Source organism: Poecilia mexicana, unplaced genomic scaffold, assembly GCF_051168715.1.
Source record: "Poecilia mexicana isolate PSO_F unplaced genomic scaffold, ASM5116871v1 scaffold_13, whole genome shotgun sequence".
Classification (NCBI taxonomy): domain Eukaryota; kingdom Metazoa; phylum Chordata; class Actinopteri; order Cyprinodontiformes; family Poeciliidae; genus Poecilia; species Poecilia mexicana.
In genome coordinates this window covers 32124554-32148031 of record NW_028263382.1, presented here as the reverse complement: position 1 = coordinate 32148031, position 23478 = coordinate 32124554, and the positions used below count along the sequence as shown (strand labels likewise).

General features: G+C 38.3%; 1 protein-coding gene across 1 annotated transcript; it reads left to right on the top strand.

Annotated features, from left to right (window-relative positions):
- The first annotated feature begins 380 nt into the window (after positions 1 to 380).
- tada2a (transcriptional adaptor 2A) lies at positions 381 to 23478 on the top strand. Its single transcript, XM_015011235.2, has 15 exons — positions 381 to 508; positions 955 to 1061; positions 3047 to 3106; positions 3211 to 3302; positions 4590 to 4747; positions 5623 to 5711; positions 5885 to 5957; positions 6039 to 6102; positions 8444 to 8487; positions 13779 to 13889; positions 15847 to 15918; positions 17279 to 17411; positions 17751 to 17794; positions 18994 to 19073; positions 23143 to 23478. Exons 1-15 carry the CDS (start codon positions 484 to 486, stop codon positions 23326 to 23328), a joined length of 1338 nt encoding a protein of 445 aa, XP_014866721.1. The 5' UTR covers positions 381 to 483; the 3' UTR covers positions 23329 to 23478.

The window sequence follows — 23478 nt, the reverse complement described above, 5'->3', positions numbered from 1 at the left end:
AACAAAATAAGCTATTTCAAATTCTGGTATCTTAAAATCTAAAATGAAAATAAGTAAATAAATAAATAAAAATACAACCACAAAATAACAAATTCGGGCAGAAGAAACCGTTTCACAAAAATATATACGTTTTCAACATAAACTAATCAACCCAGTGCTTACAGTAGGCAATTTGTATGTGTCTTGAGGTGTAAGCAAAAAATGAACATTTAAAACAATTTCTTTAATCACAAGTTTAGGAATCGTTTCCTTTTATATGCATCTAAATGTACTGCGCATGCATAGACATGTTGTTTTTATGCACTCAACGATGTCCATTCAACCTGCATGTTAAAAATATTAAAATCTCGTGTATCCCACAGTCTCCGCATCGAATCATATGCACTCGATTAGCTTTGACTTGAGCTTCGAGAAATAGATCAATCCTGAACCTCAATTCGGGGTTTTGTTTTTATTTTTTTTCTCTCCAAAAATCACACTAAAATGGACTGTCTAGCTTCGTTTACAAGTAAGTGTCTGTAAAAACACATAGACAACAAATTAAATTCAGCAGCTGTTCCTTTAGTGTTGGCGTGTTTATGATATTTTTTTCCAAGCCGTTGCTCTATGTTGTTAGCCATGCTAACGTTAGCATTCATAGATAAAGAAAGCGCATTAAATGTTTCATTCAAAGCCTTAAAATATAAAAGGATACATTTTGGTATTGCTGAAGATATTCGACACCAGTTAAGCAGCGATAAAGACGCAAACCTGAAGCTAATTATAAGGAACTAAATACAAACATTTGCAGCCAAATGTTATTTTATAGCCTAAATTAAACCACTTTGAAATTCTGACTGCTTAGAGAATATTTATGTAATGATTATATTTTATATGTATCTGTGTTCTACAGTCTATAATTAGTAAGTAAACCGTGACCATGATGTTTTAATCATAACGCCTGTAATATTGCAGATGATCCCTTTGACAAGCCGCCCTGCAGAGGGTGCTCCTCGTATCTAACTGAGCCTTACATCAAGTGTGCAGAATGTGGACCAGCTCCGTTTCTGCTCTGCCTCCAGGTGAGTGGATAACAAACACGTGGCTCATCAGCAGACCTCTGACTGAATCCACTTATAGGGAATGGTTCTATTTATCTTCTCTTATGCTTGTTTTGTTTTGTTTTTTTGACTTTCCTGCACTTGATTTTAGTCGAGTTTGGTGTTGATTGCTAAAATTAACTTGTGTGTTATGCATGAAAGAGATAAAACACGTTGTTGGCTCCTCAGCACTCCTAAAATATCTCTGGACTGAGATAAGCTTCGGGAATGGGGGTCTGCAGCCTGTGGCTTCAGAAGTGGGTCTTTTTGTGTCCGTTTTCTTCTCTTAGCGAACACAGCTTGGAAAGAACATAACAGTTCCATCTTGCCTTTTCTGTAAGATATTATTTCTACTTTATTTTCAATAACTTGACTTTTGTCACAAAACAGAATTTTGACTTTTTTTTCTTAACATTTTGACTTTATTCTTCAAGTCAATATTTGATCTTATTTTGTAAAAGAAAAGATAAAAAAATCTCAGTGTTTGCTCCAAGTGACCCTGATGCTCCTTCGTAGACCATGATTGGGCGTGAATATAGAGACGTAACAGGAATGTGTAGTTTCTAGGTGGACAACCTCATATACTGTAAATGAAGGTAATAATCTAGCTTTGAACTCTAAAGGTTGCTGATGTAGCGAGGAGCAGATTAAAAGTTGTGGCTTTGGTCTGCTTCTAAACTTGAAACAGTCTCTCCTCTTTTTGTTAACACTCACAAATAAATTCCCTTTTACATGGTAAATTTTGTGTACATGGGAATCATTTTTTTTAATACAGTATACATTTCTAGAGTAGCATTGTGCCCATTGCTAAAACAAAAAGCTGCAAACATTTTGTTTGTGTATAGGAGCCCATGTTTCTTTTAAAGATAATTGTGTTTTCTTTAATCCTAGATCAGTTATGTTTTTTGTTTTATAATTAAACCTGTGTAAAAATATACAAGAACAAAATCCTCTCTATATAACAGGACTAGCATCTTGCTAAGAGCAATTTATATGTAGCTATATTTATATATAATCTTGACTCATGCAGTTATTATATTAGATTATAATTGATTCAGTCTTTTACAAATATTTGTCTAGTTTAAGTGTTGAGTGGTTCCAGGTATTAGTCCGTCTCTCCAGGATTTTGCAGTGTTTTCTTGAAATTGTTGCAGGTTAAAGTTACGGATTATTGTGGTGCCTTTTTTGAAAGGTTTCAGTCAATAACATGGTCTTGCAAAAAAGTTTAAATTGCTGCACATACCCTTCCCCCCCCAAAAAAAGACAAGATTTTAACATATTTAAGGTGCAAGAACTTTCTTGAAATAACATACAAATCAAATTTTGTCCCAAGGAGTTGTCAAAATTTAAAAGAAGAATTCCGTATTAATCATTCACTTTAACGTGAATTGTTTACATTACAAGCAAATCCTACAGGACATCTCAACAGAAAAAAGGTACATAGTATCATCAAGCATCACCCTTGATTTTGTCTTGCAGGTTTGTCTCTCAAGAGACGGGAAGTGAAATTAGAAAGTGGCTACAGGCATTGGTCAAAATTCAACCGAGTTGCAGTGATTGGTCAGAAAAGAAGGAAATCCAAAAACGTTGAGGTGATCGGTCAGAGATGACTGGTGAAAATTTCAAGTCCGTGCAAAATTTGTGAATGACGAGTGAATTTGCATTAATGTTTGCGATCGCAGCGACCTGGAAGTCCACTGTCATTTTAACTGTCTGACAGTCTTAAGAGATGGGGTCATTTGGGCAAGTTTTGTGCAGTCACACTAACCCTGCGTACGCTATTATGAGTTTTGTAGTTGTTGTTGTTTTTGGAACTGATGGTCTGACGGGACAACCCATCAACTTCCTCCTGGTCACTTTGGAGGGTTAAAAGCTTCAGAACAGGAGAATCTTTTCCTGGTTTTAAAAGTATTTTTAGTAGGAAGTCAGAGTGACTTCAGTCAGTCTAACCTGTGGATCTTTTTCAGTGTTTCACCAGGGGATTTGAGTACAAAAAACATCAGAGTGATCACAAATATGAAATTATGGTGAGTATTTTTATATGTTTCTTGTACTTCACCATGTTGCATACCGCTCCCCCCCCCCACACACAGTCCTCTGAGTTGTGTTACTCTACTTCCCTGCCCTGCAGACGTCGGACTTCCCGGTTCTGGAGCCGGGCTGGACGGCGCAGGAGGAGATGGCGCTGCTGGAGGCGGTCATGGACTGCGGCTTTGGGAACTGGTGGGCACTTCCTCACTGTGATTTGAGAAGGCTGTCTGCCTGATTGTTTTCCCTCTCCCACACTCTCTGGTGTCATTTATTTAAGGTTTCAAGGTTTGTTTCTGGGTTTCACAGCCTCGGGGTTGAAGCTCTTCATCACACCGCTACCGTTTGCTCTCAGGTTAAATATTAAATGTTTGCGTCGTAGCTCAGAGCTCAACACGAAGCACGAAGCCGAGCATTCAGCCTTCCGGGGAGACGTGAACACTCTCGGCTGAATGAGTTCAGTTTGTGATACTTTAATGAGTTTGATGTTTTGGTCTGTGAGGAAATGTTCTTCCACCAAAGGTTGTTTTGTCATTTATTGTTTCCAGCTTGAAAACAATAGCTTTCATCCATTTGTTTGTCTACTCATCCACTTATTTTTCCATCCAGTACATTTCTTGTGATAGGTTATTTTTGTTAAAATGATAAGACTTTTGGATGAGAGGTGAAAAATCTTCAAGAAACAAAAGAAAAACGTCATTTTTAATATTTCTTCATCAAAAACATACCCGGAGTGTTGCCTTAAGTCTTTCCTGCATGTTTAAGAAATCCTTTAATCTCCATGGCAACCATTCAGCTGTGGAAAACACCTGGGTTTACCTACCTCCACCTTCAAGGTGCAGCTCCTCCTGCGAGGTGCAGTTTCAAAGTTTTGGGGCTTCCGCCTCAGATCATCCCCCCCCCCGCATAACTCCTCCACTCAGCTCCTTCAGACTTGCCAGCAGCAATTCGCAAACACCTGCTGAGTTCATTATAGGAGCTACTTCTCAGTGCAACGCTGGTAAATTCGTTGCTAAAAGGTTAATAGAGGAGCCATGTTGTAATGCGGCGTTTCAGAAAAGGCAAGATTTTTTAAAGAGGGCCAATTTCAAGGCATTAAATTACAAAGTCAAATTTATTTTAATTCATACATACATACATACATCCAACATAGTTGCTTAATTGAGCTATAAAATGGCTCTGTGTGGATGTAAAATGCATAATAAATTAAAAATTCCTGAAATATTAGTCTGCGGGAATTTTTAAAACTCGAAGGAACCCACCTCGTACTACGCAAGCAGTTCACACACCCTAACTCATTTTTAGTTGGCCGAATGCAATCTTGTTGTCTCCTACTCTTAAATTAAACACAATAAATAAAAACACAGTATTTGCGCTCTGTTTCCTAAACCCATCAACCCGGAGCAACCGGTTCATAAATCTGGACGAACCGTCCTCGGCGGAGCTGAAGGATGAATCTTTGTGTTTTTCTCGCCTCTCCAGGCAGGACGTAGCATATCAGATGCGCACTAAAACCAAAGAAGAATGCGAGAGCCACTACATGAAGAATTTCATCAATAACCCGCTCTTCTCCTCCACCTTGCTCAGCCTGCGGAAAGCAAAAGACTCTTGCTATGCAGACGGAGCCATTCCTTTCAAACGTAAGTCGTTTCCATGTTTTATCTCTTTCATTTTCTCTCACAACAGGACACAAAACCCTTCGAAAGAGACACAATATGCCGATTTTCTTAATTTTCTTTTAAAATGATGGTTAATGAGATTAGTCTGACACGGTGTTTCAAGGTAGCTTTGTAAATGATGGGAGTTAATAAAACGTGATCATTTTCTAAGTGAAGTGTGGAGAATGTTTGCAAGTCCAGACTTTATCTTTCATCATATATAAGATTCAAATAAATTTTTTTGAGAAACATGCTTTTTACTTAATTTATATTTAAATTAAAAGCTTTACTTGACTTTTGCTACACGTATTTTCAAGTTATTAATCCAAATTATTGATCATTAAACTCTGGTAGAACTGTGGTTCTTATTCTTGATCTTCTTTTTCTTATTTTAGCAAACAATAAAGATTTCACAGACCGCACACTATTCCTTAAATAATCTGTAATATGGGTTGGATTTTGGCCCCTGGGATGGAAATTATTTAGTTTGTTGGTGCCCTATCAACTAAAGAAAAATTCCTTTGCTAATACAGTATATTACCATATTACACGCAGGACTGGGCATGAACTGATGATACCTACTGAAAATGGTAGATTTTGACCCCCAAAAAAGAGACTATAACTTAATCATTTTCAGACACTTGAGTATTGTTTATATTCATAAACCCCCCAAATATTATTACATCTCACCTGATATGACAATATCTGCATTTAAAAAAATGTGCAGACGCCCCCCAAAAAGTGATGCCCTGGGCTACTGCCCATGTGAGCTCTTTCTAAAGTCCAGCTCAGAATGTAAATAATCACAAACCACTGAAGCATTTTTGCTTCTTACATGTATTCCTCTGACCCCACAGCGTCTGATGACCCCCCCCGGCCGACCTTTGACTCAGTTCTGTCTCGGGACATGGCAGGGTACATGCCAGCCAGGGCGGACTTCATGGAGGTGAGGTTGAGCTGACTTCACCTGTCCGGACGAGTGAATCGGTTAAACGGCCACCAGAGGGCTCGGCAGTAAATGTTAATGAAAATAGTGACTCACACCTTGGGTTGTCACCTGGCAGCGAGTCGTCTTAGCGACCTCATCACAGCCTGACGCCATTTTTGTCTTTCTCCCAGGAGTTCGACAACTACGCAGAATGGGATCTGAAAGACATCGACTTTGTGGACGATGACTCGGATATACTGCACTGTACGGCTACTTTAGCTTTTATTTTTTAAATCATATTGTCTGATTTGCACCTTCCACTTTAACTTTCTGCTTCTTTCACAGCTCTCAAGCTCGCAGTCGTCGATATATATCATTCGAGATTAAAAGAGAGACAAAGAAGAAAGAAGTAGGTGTTTGTTTTTATTTCATTCTATGTGAAAATGCAGTGATCTCAGTTTTCCAGCAGATGGCGTCAGAAGCTTCTGTATTCTTTGCCCTGGTGTTTTCTACACTGGGCTACAATTAGTCATTCACACCTATTCCAGCAGCTCTCTGCTTACTTTACTAGCATTTCACTGGATGGATGTATTTATAACATTGTTTGGTGTTTTGTCGAAAGCCGCCAGTTCAGAGTAGATGGGATTATCACTGAACGGGTTGCTAACTTTAAGCCAATTTGTTTGCTGCCGTGCATTTAGTCTTTCAGGTTGAATTTGCAAGCCGCAGGGTCCTTGAACATATTTAGAAATGCATTTGTTCTTTTCTCTAACATGTGAATGCCAGTCTGTTTGACAACATGGCCGTTCTTAAATGTTTTTAATGCTGAAGAACAATCCAGTTTACAGAAAGCAGCGTCCTCACTTTTAGTCTTTTTGTTTCCCTGCATTTTCTCGTCTATCTTAGATACTGTTCACATGAAATTCTAGCAGATTTACTCATTCCACTTTAATTGTTTGAATCATCATATAAATATTTGATTATTTAAGCATTTTCTTTTTTTGGTCTTTTTTAATATTTGCCAATACTAATATCTTTGTAGAGTTTAGTGTTGGTCAAAACAAATAAAACTGAATGATCATCTTAAGATGACAATAAAACAAAATTTCTTTTACTGCTAGAATAAAACTGTCGGACAAACAAAATGACATCATGAGTGTCCACAAGTACAGTGCAATGTCAAAATATTCATAAACTTTTAATTTTGCGCATTGTCAGATTTGAAGCAAAGATTTCAGTCTTTTTTTCTCTTGTAGCAACTACAGTCGAACACCACCCACTTCATTATTACTAGCACATTTGGTCAGCTGGCTTTTCCACCATATGCGCTGTACTCTGACTGCTGGAAAAAAGACGAGTGCATTATTTATTAGCTCCAATAAAGAACAGGGACTTTCTCTTCTTCTTCTTCTTCTTCTTCTGGGTTGGACTCCACCAGAGTGAAGTGGGCTGCTCCCACTTCCTTCAACTCAAGTGAAACGTTTGAGCAGAACAAATTTGTATTTGTGTTCACTATCATTTTAAAGATATTAATAAATGTTTCCAGATGTCATCAAAACTCCACAAGCCAATCCAGTTTCCAGAAGTGGCAATAAGCTGCACAAACATAGCAAAATTTAATTATATCAATTTTGTTTGAGTTTGTTAACCTGCAGTGTGGAGCGCAGTTTGATTTCTGATGACCCATAGAAACTTTTTTTTAATATCTTAAAAATTACAGTTGATTGACGCCATATTTCATTTGATTTTGTAAATTCGGGCTGGCTGGTTGACTCATTTTTACATGTACATAGTGTGAATGCTGAGTTTGGGGGCGTGGCCAGAAGCAACTTATCTGCATAAAAGCAACAGTACCCTAAAAAACAGCTCACTTTGAACATAGCTCAAAACAGGCAGAACTGAGTGAGCAGGTGACTTTTCATTATCTGAGGATGAGTTTGTGCAAGAAATGTAATGAACATGTTCTGTAGAACCCATGCACATCTCTTGTTTTTAAGGAAGCATAATAGGTGTTCTTTAACATTCTTTTTTCTTTTAGGAGGAAAATAAATGTTCCGTTGTTATCCTGCCAGCTGTCACCCTTTGTCACTACACACTGCACCTCACATCCATCACAGAGTCAACTTTAACGAGTTTCTGCTCCCTGAACTCGTTGGAATGGCATTCAAGGCTCGCAGAGCGTTTCCCAGCTACCTCAAACAGCCAGACTCCTATTTTATCTCTGCTAAGTTGTCAGAGAGGATTGTAAGATCAGACCTTGAGCTCCACAGCTGAACATCAGAACTCACATTTGTGAGCTTTCTCCGGCCCTAAAATCACTGAATTCTGTTTAGTAGAAACCGACTTTAGACGGCTTTAAAAAGCAGTAGCCTTGTTTCACTTTCCAGGAATCAGCAACTCTGACACTGGCTCCACGGTTTCCTGTATCGCCCGATTCATCCCGAAGTTCAACTGCTGCCTAATAAGTACTAGTAATTGTAGTCCTGGTGTGTTTTTGGCCGCCTTCCAGGTCCTGGGTTTGAAGAGTTCGTCTCACAGGTTCAGGATAGACAAACTGACTGAAGAGTGATTTAGGATTGCCATAAAAAGACAGCTTTATTGGGAGTTTATTTGATATTTATACTGAGATAAAATTACACCGAAAGTGTATTTCATTTCTAATTTGTGACGGTTTCTTGTAGGTTTGCTTCATCAATCAAAGGATCGTTTTTCTGAACCACTCTGTTCATCACTCTGTTCGTCTCTTTCAGGATCATTCGAGACCATGGTTTGATCAACCTGCGCAAATTCCAGAGTGAGTTCCCTTCAGAAACTCATCAGCTCTGCTGAGTCATTCACAACGGCTTGGCCAGACATTTCATACCTGGCAGCCAAATCGCTGCTCTGCTTTCTGGAGGATGTGTGCAAACAAAACCGTGCTGTAATAACCTTCATTTGTCCTTGACTGTTTACATTATTTTTAGTTATATCTGAGCCTGGATAAATATGGAAATAAATGTTTCTGTCCAATTTGTTTAAAAAAGACTTGAGAGGTACATTTTTAACTTAAAGAGCTAAGATTAGTGTTTTTCTGTCTAAATGATGGAAATGGCCTGACAGCGTATTAGGGCCATCATAGACACAAGAAAAAAGACAGGGAAGTAATTTTCCTAAAAAAAACAAAACTCTGAAACTTTGAGGTTTATTTCACATATTTTTTAGAAAGAACTTGGTCTTGTCTTGAGCTTGTCAAAATTTTTCGACTTGGAAATTCACTCAGTTTCAAATGTAGAAAAATGTCAGCTCTTTGCTCTCAGAATTTCCTTTTCTTTTCTAGAAAATTTCTGAGATTAATCTCAGCAAGGCGGAGATTAATCTCAGAAATTTTCTAGAAAAGATGAGCTTGATTGACAGCGCTAAGACCCTCCTCCCTCCCAGCTCTGATTGGTTGTCTATGACCAAGCAGTGTGTCTCATAATATACTATCACAACATAGTGATAGATTTAACAAACATATTAAATTTCTTTTTTTTTTTTTACAAAAGTTACCTACTGCATCTTCAATTATATTATCACTTTCAAAAACTGTGTAAATTATTACGATATTGACGGCCATTTTGAGTTGAGCGTACTTACACTTCAAAATACAGAAACCAAAAGGAGAATCTGAAACCTGATAGCTCTGTTGTTTTTATGTCTTCAACAAGAGAACATTTTGTGCGTTAACTTCGTTGTTCCCTGTTTTGAACCATGAATACATTCTGCACATCGGTTCTGTCATAATGGATGAGTAAAACCTTCACTAACTACAAATAATTACAGCAATGTTCACACTTCAAACATAAAATATGTTGTATGTTTTATAAAAAAAAACAGAAAAATGTGTGAATCTTCCCGTCGTATGGGCTGTGGGAGGTTAGATCGGCGTAACCTCACTCCCCTGTTTTGAAGGGCGTTGCTGCGGAGACGGCCGCATCCTCCACCTGTTACAGGTTGGATTTCACTGGGCTCAGTGATATAATTCCTTGCAGGGATGGAGCAGACTGGGTTTAGATTTTTATGGCGAGCTTGCACCGCGAAAGGATTTTGTCCGGTTATAGTGCCTCGTAACTTTCCTCGCCGTGCCGCCTCGCCATGTGTTGCTCAGTGGAGTCCGCTCCCAGTTCTGGAGTCGGAACAGTTCCCCCTCATCTTTTATTGACGTTTCCCTTCAGTCCACCGGTTAGCCCCTGCTGCCTTATCTCTGCAGCCTTTTCAAGACAAAAGCCAACTCAGACTGGAGCTGCACACCGGTTGCCATGGAGACTGTCAAAGAGCGCGTGTGTGTATGTGTGCGCGTTCATGCATCTGTCACATGCGATCATGGGAGCGGTGGTGTCTCTCGCGACCCGTCGGTCCGCCTGTCGTTGGCTGTTTGGGCCCAGTTTGGAGGTCTGGTCTCCTCCCTGTGTGTGTGTGTGTGTGTGTGTGTGCGTGTGTGTGTGTGTCCGGTGCTCAGTTAGGAACACGACTTCATAGGCTCAGCCGGAGACGGCAGCTGTTAATTAACGCTCACACACTCCGCAGTCTGAACCCACAAAAGAAGCCTCTCCTCTCGGGCTCCGACACTCGTCTTGTTACTCGGCAACGCGGCCGAAGCTTTCAGGCGAACACAACAAGTCTCAGAGTGTGTATCCGTGTTCAGGGGAGTTAAATGTGTGAACACTCACCAGCGGAGCGTCGCTCTGGCAAATCATGCAGAAAAGAGATGAGTTTCTGTTTCCATGCAGCAAGGCTGCTGAATGTTTTATTGAGTATGAGTTTGAGGTTTTTCCTCTGCAGTGGATAAGAAATCCAAAATTCATCTCATTTAGGTTATTGAACGAGTTATAAATCTTGAATATATACAGTTTCTTATAAAATTATTGATTCCCCTGAAACTTTGTGGCGTTTTGCTTCGCCACAACCACAAACCTCAATGTACTCTGTTTTGATCTTGATGGTTTTATGTGATTGGCCATCACAAATTGAAAAGTAGAAGAGAAACAGCACAAAGTGTTTTAAAATATTCTAAGCTGGAAACGAATAAATGTGGCACACATTTATACCGCCTTAAGGCCATAACTTTGTAGAACCACCTTTTGTTCCAGTGGCAGCCTTTGGGGTTTTTTGCTCATGTTTTTTGGCAATAAAATCTCAAGTTCAGTTTGATTGGATGGACAGAATCAGTGGATGTTATCATCGCTCATCATCTCCCCCTCATCTGCCACAGATTCTGGGCTAGATTTAGGTCTGGTTCTTGACCAAGCAGATTTAACCCATGAATGTTTCAATCTATAGCACTACAGGTGTGTGCTTACGGTTGTTCAGTATTTTTTTTATTGCTGTGTTTTTAAGCTAACCTAGCATTAGGACAACCTCTGTATCCTCTTACAGGATTTCTGCCAGGATTGCTAACACACACACAACAAACATAAGTTTGTATTTATATGCATATCAGGACTTTGCATTGACTTCCATTCATTTTCAATGCATTTCTCTAAACTAACTCTTACCCAAAACCATTACCAGCACATGCCTAACCCGAAGCCCAACCTAAACTGAATTCACATCTTAGTCCTAAACCTAGCACTAAGTTTTGGGGGCCCTGGGGCTTTATAGTAGTTCCATTGATAAATTATTTCACTTATAACAAAACATTTTCCTATGTTATTATAAGTGAAATTATCTGCCAAAGGACCCAGTATTTATTCATAAATACTACGGAATTTTTGTCATACAAAAAAGTTGGGCTATCTTTCTGAAAAGTTACTTGTAAGTTAGTTTTGTCGTATTTTAAGCGTATTTGCTCTAGACATTAGACCAAATTTGCTTGGTAAGATTTTGTGTTTTTACAGTGCAGGTGCAGTTTTAAACTGTAGACTCATAATCAGTTTTAGTGCAGCTGGTCACTCCCAGCCGCCTGGCTCAGCTGATCCGTTTTTTTTCCTGTAGCAGATCAGAAACGGTGCACCTCAGAAATTAATATGTTCTAATAACGTCACCTCTCACATTCCAAATAAATTAATAGAAGAGGAGGATTAAAAATCTAACTTTATCAAGCAGTTACTGCTTCTGTTTTTTTTTTTTTGTATTAAGGTTTTAATCACCTTTAAATGTTGCTACATTAGTGATTTCAATATTTCCCCTCTCCAGATTGAGATCTCTGAGAGGCAAACTCATACATAGTGTTGACAATTAAAGATCTTTGTATTGACTGTATTACGCAAGCTGAGCTGTGTAAAGACAGCCTGAGTGTTAATAGCTTTTTGTGTAATCAGTGGTTTTGGATGAGAAGTGAAGATCCATTCAGCTGCAGGGAGAGAATTTGTTCCCTGCAGCCGCCTCTGGAGATCGTATCAGCCCCGTCTCCACAGAGCGGTCGTGATAACAGGTGCAACAGCAGCGCACAGGCAGGGTTTTATTCTGATCATGGGCGTGTATCCCCCTGCCAATGTGCTAAATCTACCCGCCGGGTCTCTTGAAGTCATACTTTGATTCCTAAACAATTCCTGTGGTTTAAGAAGTAGCTGGACCTCCATCGACCCCGTTGACTGCAGCGCTGAATCGTTTCACAAGCCGAGGATAAAAGGTTGGGAAGGTGTCGCTGTTTTCCTTTGTCCGTCCCCCCGTGTCGAGCATAAATAGGTGGAAGTGGCGATGGGAAAATAGCATAAACGGATCATGAATCACTGTGAACAATGTGCATTTTTCACAGTCTAAATCTGATCCTGAGTTCAGTTATTCTGGTGTGTTAGGCTCTTATGTTTAGTCTTTAATTAATGCAATAAAATTATTCGATTATTTCAAATGCTTCTTTATTTTCAACAAACTTATTTTAGAAATGAGAACATCTTTTCTATGTTGGGTATTAGATGGGGAGTCCAAACGTTATCCGTGTTTCATATATATTGGTTATAAACCCAAGTTGTCATTGATTTATTTGATAAAATCACTTTTGTTATTGTTAGTTTTTTAAACAGAAATTTGGTGCAAAAGTTGGAATTTATTGGGGATTTCTTCCAATTCACACAGTCACAATTCTATATTGTCACCTTCCTAAAATAATGGTCCAAGTCACTATTTGCCAAAAGTGATATTGGCAAAAAAAAACAGGGAGGAATGTGCCAATATTGAATTTCAAATACACTTAAATTGTCATAATATGTGATTAATGCCCTGTACACACGTAGCTGGGAATATATCTCCACCACTTTGTTTAACAAGATAATATCATAAACACAGGATCGCTTTCAGAAAAGTTTTCATGCACATGAACCCGCACAAATCCGCCTGAGTGTTGTGCGCTACATTGCCCCCAGACCATCGGGGGCAGTGTAGTGCACAGCTGAAACTTATGTCAGCCTATCAGATTATTTCAAAATAACCACAACTTGAGAAATAACCAATCAGAGCCAGGAGGATCTTAGTACTGTGAATCAACCTTGTGTATGGGCCGCTCACACCTTCCATCTTTGCTCTCTGCTATGCCACAGCTCCTCCCCCACTGCAGACCCTACCGTGATTGCTAAGGCTAGTTAGCATGACCACGGTGATGGCGGAAAAATTGTTTTCCTGGAATGGTCAGTGGTTTCTCTGCCACTAGCACATTGAGCAGGGCACGACCCTGATTGGCAGCGCCTCCTGCCAATCAGGCTCGTCTCTGATTGGCTATTTCTGATAATCAGTTATGCATTTCTGCTAATGGCAATAGCAGCTCAGGGAGGAGTTGGAGGAGCTCGATCTTTTCACAGATTATCTGTCTCATACTGTTAAAACATAGTTTAAACAGATGTGTAAAAAACCAACACTTTTTACTAAAAGTTACATGCTGCAGCTTGAAGTTTCTTTTATGTCTTAGAAAAACAGTGGGTAAGAGCATCACTAAAAGCCACTGAGTGACATTAATGTAACAGGTTTGTTCTCTGTTCATTAACTAACAAACTAAATGACTTTCCAGCTGAAGCAGCAGAAGTCATAAACTGCTCCTGAGGGGGTGGATCGCTTCTTTCATGTTTCTGAGTTGTATTCTCCTGGATCTGCTGCCCACTCATTCCTGTCCTCTCTTCTCTCTCTCTCTCCTGTTAGTGTTGGAGCGATGTTACCCGAAAGAGGTGCAGGAGCTGTATGAGGTCATGAGGCGGTTTGCCAGAGTGGTCGGACCGACTGAACATGACAAATTCATCGAAAGTCACGCACGTCAGTATTTGCACCTGACCCGTTCACCTGTGAGCATGCAGAGTTTATTCACCAAGATCGAGCCAGACTGAGTAAACCTGGCTTTCAGATTTTCACTCTGAAAAGATGTAACTTTTAATCCTGGTGGGAAGATGAAGTGACATTACCGCTTTCTGTTTTTAGAAAGTGTGTGGATATTTTCTTATTTTATTTAATCTTTTGAAATGTTTTTTTCTTTAAGTTTTTATTTGGATTTTACGAGATTAAAATGTATTTAGAAGATGCACATTTCTATACCTCTTGCTCCAGATATCGCACTTCAGGACGTCATCTCACTCTTATTCGTTCACAGTGAACCCAACCAGGGATGATTTGGTGTTGCCTGAACACACACCTGCTTTTTGGAGGCATGTTTGCGTTCAGTAATGGAAGGCATGACATGTAACACATCAGCGACTGTGTCTGGTGTGGCATGATCTGCCATTCCTGTTCCAGCTTTGACACACAGTGTTAGCTCTGAAACGTCCCTGTGTCTCTGCTGATCGTAGAGAACAGCGTGTGTGTGTGAGTGTGTGAAGGCTTCTGAATCTGCAGCAGGTGCTGCACGCTTGAGACTGACTGAAATTACTTGAGAGCTGACTGGCTTTTTGTTCTAACAATTTTCAGAAAAACATATTTTAAGAAAAGTACCTTATTTCCATTCCTGCATTGGTAGATGTAGAGTTCTCATTGTCATCATTGAGCAACACCAGCAAACTGTTTTCTGCTGATCCCCATTTTTCTATGTTTGTTGTCACCTGAAGCATAAATACACACATCAGCTTTTTGCCCAGCCATTTTACCGTTTAGGATCTGGATGGATGAACTTGTTTGATGGAAGATGTACCCTTCACCCTGAGAGGAAAGGGAAATACCTTCTATGAATCTAAAACTAATGGTGTTCTCACCATTGAAATGAGTCCTGTACCGACACGGGCTGAAAGGCCACTCATACAGGAAGAATCCATTTATCGGAAGCCAACTTAGAAACCCAGATTCCCCAGAAAAGCTTATAGTTTCTTATAAACCTAGGGATGCTAGGTTTATAAGAAACTATTTAAAATAAACAGACAACACGTAGCCTGGTGCCCGCCAGGCTTAGAATACTAATATTCCTTATATTTCCTTGGTTTCTGGAGGCATGTGCAGAGGTATGATGACAATTGGAGTGCTTGGCAAGCATTTTTGTTGCTTGTTCCTCTAGCTGTGTTTCCATTAGCCACATAATTGCACAGTTTGACAGTAAGAAAATAAATTCATTTAATGGAAATACAGGAATTTTGAAAAAAAGTAATTTCTCTATAAAACGTTTTGGTGCCAGGATGAGGTGTTTTTTAGCCATATCAAAGTTGGTTTATTTCGCAAAACTCCGATGGAAACACTTTTTTGGATCACATGAGTCATGTGATCAACAACCAGGTGTTGCCTCTGGCACAAACTGCAAAGAAGACGACAACAGGAAGTAGTTGGAGGATGATGGTGTGGGTTGTTTTACTGACTTATCATGTGAACCAGTTTATTCACGTGTGATTTTTTTTAAAAACTGTTTCTTATTTAATGAAAACAGAGCGATTGAAATTTTTTTTGTCATTTTAACTTTATCTGGATATCGTCAAAGTTTTGTGCACATTTGTGATGAAGACTCAGCTTCTGTCTGTAGCACCACAGTCCTGATGATAATCACTTCGTTTTACTTTATACTTTTGTCTTTTTTTTTATTGTTGAAGAGAAAATAAAATCCGTCTTGACTTGAACTTATATAAAAATCCGACTTTCATTGTATTTATTCAGCCATCTGAAGGACTTAACTTGCATCCACCAGAGTGTCTGGAGGGCTCCTCTCAAACAGTCTGCGGCTCTGGATGTGCATCTATTGTTCTGTTTATGAATCAGTCTGTGCAGATGTGCTTAAGCAACCTTCAACTCTTCCTCTTCACAGTTGAGTTCGAGCTGAGGAGAGAGATCCGCAGGCTGCAGGAATACAGGAAGGCAGGAATCAAGTCCTTCTGCAGTGAGTTGAGTTTGAAATTTTCACTTTTTGGGACCAAAAACTTCAAGTATAAACCTGACTGTTTGTTTATGGTTCTCATATTCAGGACACTGGACACATTTTGTAAACATTCCTGCACTCTTATGGACATTTGAGAGAAAGATGTGATTTCTACAACAATTGCAGACACATTTTCTGAATACAGAGGAATTTTCCAATATAAATATCAAAAGTTATATGTAGTTTTATATTTGTGGCCATTTAGGAATGATGAGCTGAGAATCTTTGGATATCCTAGAATCTCTGTACTCTAACAACACAATTTTTCTCTCTAAAAGAGATGTGTCTTAAATCTTTGTCCGACTTTAACAATAAATGTTGGGAAATGGCCTCAGTTATGAAAAAGCTGCCTACACTGTTGAAGCAACAACATAATCGTCTACAATCCAAAGGTCAAACTGTGTCTTCAAGTGGAAATATTACACACACAAATTCAGATGAACTTTTGTCATTTTTCTTAATCTTCCTTTAACATTTAGTTTGTCTCCAGGTTCAGTTGGATTTCTTTGGAGTTATGTATTAGAAAAGTATACAGGAAAGATTTTTGATTTAGATGATGTTTGACCTATTGCAAAAGAAATTAATCGATTAACCACATGAGGAATTAAAATGAGCTCAATAATTTCCATTTTGATGACTGATATTTTTTTGAATGGCAGTTTTGTTGACAGATTCATGGCATCCATTTTAAGTTTTTCATTCCTGTTTTTATTTATTGATTTTGGTTGTCATGTTTTATTTAGGATATTTAATGTTTATACCAATGTTTAGTGTCCTTTACAAAACTAAAGTTTATTAGTCTTGAACTTTCATTGCTACTCTACTGTTGACACTTCACTTAAAATGGCCGTAAAGAAACAATATTATTGTTTATCGCAATAATTACTGGGACAATTTATCGTCCAGCAAAATGTTATGGTGACAGACCTATTGATGCTGTATGTATAAAAAAGTAACAGTATAATAAGCTGACACTTTTCTCAGTCTACGCTTTGTGTTCTTGCCATTGGCAGGGATTTAAATATTTATTTCTGTACTAGCTTTGTTTTGTTTTTGCTTCTTATGTTTTTCTTTACGGCATTACGTTTTTTCTTTTCTTATTTTACTTGTGTAAAAAAAAAGGTTAAAAATGACTGAAACATATAGATATATATTAAATAAAAACAAACCGAAAACATTTAAGGTGGCATTCCTTTGCTGGTTACTGTTGCATTAACCCGTAGGCAATGCATTGCACTGCTTTCCACTGTTGTCTGGAGCAGTTACCAGCTTGCTGTGGCTCCACATTTGAACTCTTCCTCGTACGTTTTCCATCCACCAGGTGCCAAGGTGTACGAGCGAGTGAAGAGGATGCGCGAGGACGAGCGGAGGAAGAGGACCATGCTGAATGACGTTCTGCAGTACATCCAGGATGGCAGAGCGTGTCAGCAGTGGCTCAGCAAGCAGGCAGCCATGTGAGCGTCCGACGGGTCTGCGCGCTGATCTGCGTGTTATGCTGCAATAAGCCCCATCCCCACCTTAGCGTGTGCTGCCATTTCAACACGTGCCACTCCGATTTCGTTTTGTTTTGTTTTGCTTCATCGTCGTCATTTCCACTGGCTGCCGTCCAACTTCCACCTCTAAATAAAAACTCTCAAATGGAATGACTCATCTTTTTTTTATTTTTTTGGATGACATTCTGGAGTGAGAGAGTGAGAGTAGTGAACAGAGAGGCTGCATAAAAGTGGGATGTGTGTCTGCATAAACACAGCAGCAGAGATAATAAGACTTTTTCTTCCTCCTCTTTGTTACAGAGATGCTGGCGTCACTCCAGCTGTCACAACAATCACGGTGTCAGGTAGGAAGTTTCTCTCCTAGTCTTCCTCTGCGCTCCATCCTCTGTGTCATCTCAGCGTGGCTCCAGGGCTCAGCCATAACAATAGAGCTTTTCTCCTTAAATACTCAAAAATACACTTTCGCAGGCATATTTATTCTGCTCTTTCTCTCGTTTAAAATAGCATCGGTTCTCTTTGCTCCCAGAGCTTAAACTCCTACATCTCTGCATGTGCAGGAGTTGGCAAAACTCTCATGTCTCTAGACCTTTAGTTTTATTTAAATGAGACAGAATTTCCCAGATGGTATTGCAGTATTATAGATCTATTCAAGACTCTACTAGACTATATGAAACTATGCTAAAATATGCTATACTATGCCATACAATGCTATATTGTGCTATAATATGCTTTCCTATGCTATACTATACTGCACTGCTACACTGTTATTCGATAGTACATGCTTAGTATATGCTAAACCTATAGCATATACTATAAGTTATATGTATATAGCAAATACTCATAGTAGTTTAGTACAGCCTGGAGTGGTATAGTCTGCTGGCTATACTATGCTATTCCATGTTGGTAAAAATATACTTGACTACATTATGTTATGCTATGTATTATGCTATGCCAGACTATGCTATGCTATACTATACTGTACTGTTCTATACTATGCTATGTTACATTATACTTGACTATATAATGTTATCCTATGCTATGCTATCCTGTATTATACTTGATTATATTATGCTATGCTATGCTAACCTATAGTAGACTATACTATGCTGTGTCAGGCTATGTTCTACTATAATATACTAGGCTATAAAATGCTAAACTATGCTGTGCTACACTACACTAGACATATGCTTAGCATGGTACAGTATAGTTACTGTACCATGTTAAGCTAAGCTATGCTAAACTCTGTGGTAGGTTTACAGAGCCTGTTGAGATAAGTCATATTTTATTACAGTAGCATATTGTGAAACTGAACATTTTAGAAAACAGTAAGCCTTAATTTCACCGCATTAAGTCAGTGGAGAAAATCACAAGTTACACAAGTTAAGAAATTATTATTTTTAACACAATCAACTGTGCTACTGAGCCATTTCACGCTTTGTAACGTTTTGTTCCCCTAACAGTGAACAGTCTGTTGTCTGATGTTTAAAGCAGCGTTGTCATGTGAACTGACTGTTTTAAACGTTGTTGCATGTCTGCTGCTCAGCAACAGGCAGGCGGAGCGCTCCTCCTCTCAACCTGACCGGACTTCCAGGGACAGAGAAGCTCGACGAGCGTGAGAAGGAGGTACGGCCATGACAGCCTCACACACTGCAGACGTCCAGTGTGTGGATGTCTGCACACACTGGACACTGCAGAGGCCTTCTCTGTGATTTTTAAAACCCACCTGCTTCAGATACATTTAAATTGTTTTATGCCAAAATTTGCAATGTGCTTTTGTGGATATCTACAGGAGAAACTTTGAGAAAAGCTGCCAAGTCCGTCCCGGTGTTTTGTCTGCATAGGCAGAATGGAGACTGCTCACTGTTTTCTAATGATCTAAGCCAAAGGTTTACCTCTAAATTTCCATAAAACCTTATCTGGTAATCATAAGAGGTTAGAGCAGCATTTTTCCAGGAGTGACCATGACCTCTGCAGGTCACCGGATAAAAGTAGCACATCCAGGTCTTTTCCTAGCCTAAAGAAAGATGAGATTTAATTCAGAAGGAAGAAATTGTCCCTTTATGTGAGACTTGAAGGAGATAATCATCAATAAAGATTCAGCTTTCTCTTTATCAGGAAATCTCTGTGAGCATCAGACTGTTTAACCTCAGTGTATTCGTGCTTTCAAAGCTCCTGTAAAAATTAACAAGTAGCTTCATTATTCAGTTAACCAACCCGAGGCTGCTATTGTGTTGCTCAGGAACATTTGCTACAAGAACTCCCAAGTTATTTGTTGCCATGGTCACCCGGAACCCTAGCGTTAATCTCAGTGATTTCATCTCTGGCTCATCTGCAGTCGGGTGTTAGAAAGGTTAGAAAGTTTTGTTCTGTCACAGAAGCAACCTGTAGGGCCAAACTTCCCGATGCTGCCTAAATGTTTATTTCACCGTGACTCTCGGTGGATCTTTAACTTATACCTCAGTTAGTTTCATAACAGTGTTTTGTTGCACTTTAAATTTTGTTCATTGGGCCCTGCCATAGCAACGCATAAGAGAGCATTGAAATGCCTACAAAGTAAGGCATTTCAACAAAAAAAAAACTTTCACTTTTCTGAAAAATGAACCAACCTCACAATTCTTGTTAAGTAGTATACGATAAGTAATATTTCAAAAGAGGACAAGAAATCTTATATTTTTAGAACAATAACAATATTTGTTGTTAATCTGTTGCTAAGAGATGAGCGCAATTTCTGGTAAACAAGTGCCTTGAAGTAAACATCTAATTTTTACTTTTGTAAAATTTACCAACTGTAAATTTCCTGTGTCTAAGCACATAAACAGTATTTCAACCGATCTCATGTTTTATAAATAATAATATTAAGAGATGACCTTTTTTTTCTGGTAACGAACTGCCACGAAGTAAAAATCAGATTTTTACTTTTGTGTTGAATGTTTGTTTTATAATATATTCACCACCAATGACAAAAAAAAAACTTTTTCACTTTTCTAAAAACTTCACAACTGCACAATTCTTGTTAAATAATAAGTAGTGTAAGATAAGTAATATTTCAAAAGAGCAGAAGAAAGCTTACGTTTTAGAACAATAACAATATTGGTTGTTAATCTGTTGCTAAGAGATGAAGGCATTTTTCTGGTAACCAAGTGCCACGAAGTAAACATCTGATTTTTACTTTTGCAAAATTTACCAATTGTAAATTTCTTGTGTACACATAAGCGGTATTTCAAAAGAGCTTATGTTTTATAAACAATAATTATTTTGGTGTTAAGAGATGAGTGTTTTTTCTTCTGGTAACGAACTGCCACGAAGTATAAATCTGAGTTTTACATTTGCGTTGAATGTCTGTTTTATAATATTTCCCCCACCAATGACAAAAAAAACTTTTTCACTTTTCTGAAAAGTAAACAACTGCACAATTCATGTTAAATAATATAAGACAAGAAGTATTTAAAAAGAGCAGAAAAAATCTTATGTTTCTAGAACAATAATATTTGTTGTTAATCTGTTGCTAAGAGATGAAGGCATTTTCTGGTAACCAAGTGCCACGAAGTAAACATATGATTTTTACTTTTGCAAAATTTACCAACTGTAAATTTCATGTGACTAAGAAGATAAGCAGTATTTCAAAAGAGCTCATGTTTTATAATTAGTAATATTAAGAGATGACCATTTTTTTCAGGTAATGAACTGCCACTAAGTATAAATCAGATTTTTACTTTTGTGTTGAATGTCTGTTTTATAATATATTCACCACCACTGACAAAAAAACAAAACATTTTCACTTTTCTGCCAAATTCACCAAAAGCACATTTCATGTTAAGTAGTGTAAGATAAGTAATATTTCAAAAGAGCAGAATAAATCTTACATTTTAGAACAATAACAATATTTGTTGTTTAATCTGTTGCTAAGATATTTTCTGGTAACCAAGTGCCACGAAGTAAATGTCTGATTTTTACTTTGTAAAAATCAGAAGGCAGTGATTTAGCATTAGCACAAACATTAGCTGTAGCCTTTTCCCTAAAATAAGCTTTTTAGCTATTTTGTTTATTTATTAGCCAGGTCTATTATACTGAATGGAGGAAGTCAATGTAAGACAACATGCTAGTGATTCCCCACACGGCACTGGAAGCATTTAGGCTAACATTCGCATTTTGGCTAATTTTACGTTATACACTAATTTTAACATATTGAATGGAGTAAGTCCATGTTACTCAAGATGCTCATTACTCTCCACATGCTATTGAATACATTGTAGTTTACTTTAGCATTTTTGTGAATTTTAGCACCAGACCACTGGGTTCCAACCGACGGGCACACTTTGGGAGGACCCCTTTAAATTTCTTCAGAAATGTTCTAGTTTTCTTTAATCTTATATCCAAAATATGCACTTTTTACAGTATGCTGGGGTTTAAAATTAATTATGTTTAATTTGAGCATTTTTATATATATTTATTATCTAACTAGTGCTTAAATTCATTGTTTTTAGTCACTGTTTTTACAAAATGGGCCTTAATAAAATTTTGGCTTTTTTGACAAAATATTAACAGAAGAAACTTTGTCAATGTAAAATTTGTACAAATAAGGACTAACATAACCATGTAACATGGTAACTGTCGACTGTAACTGTCGACATCAGCCTCTACCGTTTATACAGATGATGCTTACGACTTCAACACTGATTTTAAATGAACTCCCCCCTTGATTCATGGTGACTGCATAAATTTTCGCCCCTTTTAAAGTGACAGACCTAATTCAGCAGAGGTCCAGTGGTGGTGGTGGTCAGATAGAGATCACCTGAGTGCATTGCCTGTGTATAAAGGCAATGCGCTGTGTCTAGAAGGTAAAATTCACTGGTTAATCAGTATTTGCAACATAAAGACATAACACTCCAAGCAAGAAAAGATTATTGAAAATTATAAGTCAGGAAATGGTTACAAATAAATCTCTAAAACCCTGAACATCCTCTGGACATTAGTTAGATTGCCAAGATATGGAGGGAGCTGATCCACCGTTCTACAGGGTTAGTTTTTTACGATTTATCTTGTAGCAACATGTTGGTTTTAAAGTTCTGGTCAGACTCGGCATGATGTAAGCGCTTTGTTTATTTATACCCGAGTTTTACTGGGAATTTACTGTATGGCTGAAACAGCTGATCAGATTAATCGATGATTAAAGTAATCCCCATCTAATTTAAAAATCGGTTAATCATTAAGTGGAGCATACAAACTCTAAAAAAGGCCATTTGCTGAAAGAACACACTCAGAGCAGTAATTCAGCCAACAAATGTATAAATATGTATACGCACATGCATGCTCAAAATATAAATAAATTTTTCATTTAAGATAAAAACACCTTTTCTGTAAACATGTTTTACCCAAAATAGTTTTAGCTTCACTTGTTTCAAATTCACTAAATGAAAACTGTTATCATGTTGTAGGCAATCAAATATTTGTTCTTAAGATGTTGCATGAAAATGAAAATCTTCAGAATGTTCCAGTTTTTTATCAGAAAAATCGATTGCTAAAATAATCCCTAGTTTACTGCAGAAAGACTCCCTTCACTCTTTGCTTTTGTAGTTTTTATAAACTAAAACGGGATGTTGATCAACTTCCTGTACGGTAACTCTTCCTGACGTTGGATAGAGCAGCCATAAAACCACACTTTCGTTTTGTTTCTTCCCGTGTGTTTGCGTAGCTGTGCCAGGTGGTGCGGCTGGTGCCAGGGGCCTACCTGGAGTACAAACAGGCTTTACTCAACGAGTGCAGGCGGCAGGGCGGGCTGCGGCTGGCGCAGGCCCGAGCCCTGATCAAGATCGACGTCAACAAGACGCGCAAAATCTACGACTTCCTCATCAAAGAGGGGTACATCACCAAGGCATAGGAGCGCAAAGGATGCTGGACTGTGGTCAGAGGTTCATTTTGCTGTAATCCTTTTCAGACTGACAGTGTTTTTAAAAGTGTTTTTATTTTCCAGTGTTATCATGTCGTGGTTGTCGGTTTTTACACATAATAAAATGACATGTCTGTGTTA

What these genes read in the sequence shown, in the direction of transcription:
- tada2a (XM_015011235.2), top strand. Translation starts at nt 484, where the DNA reads ATGGACTGTCTAGCTTCGTTTACAA. An exon ending in CCAGGGCGGACTTCATGGAG is followed by an intron (nt 5,712 to 5,884) that starts GTGAGGTTGAGC and finishes TCTTTCTCCCAG; the next exon opens with GAGTTCGACAACTACGCAGA. An exon ending in TCGACGAGCGTGAGAAGGAG is followed by an intron (nt 19,074 to 23,142) that starts GTACGGCCATGA and finishes GTGTTTGCGTAG; the next exon opens with CTGTGCCAGGTGGTGCGGCT.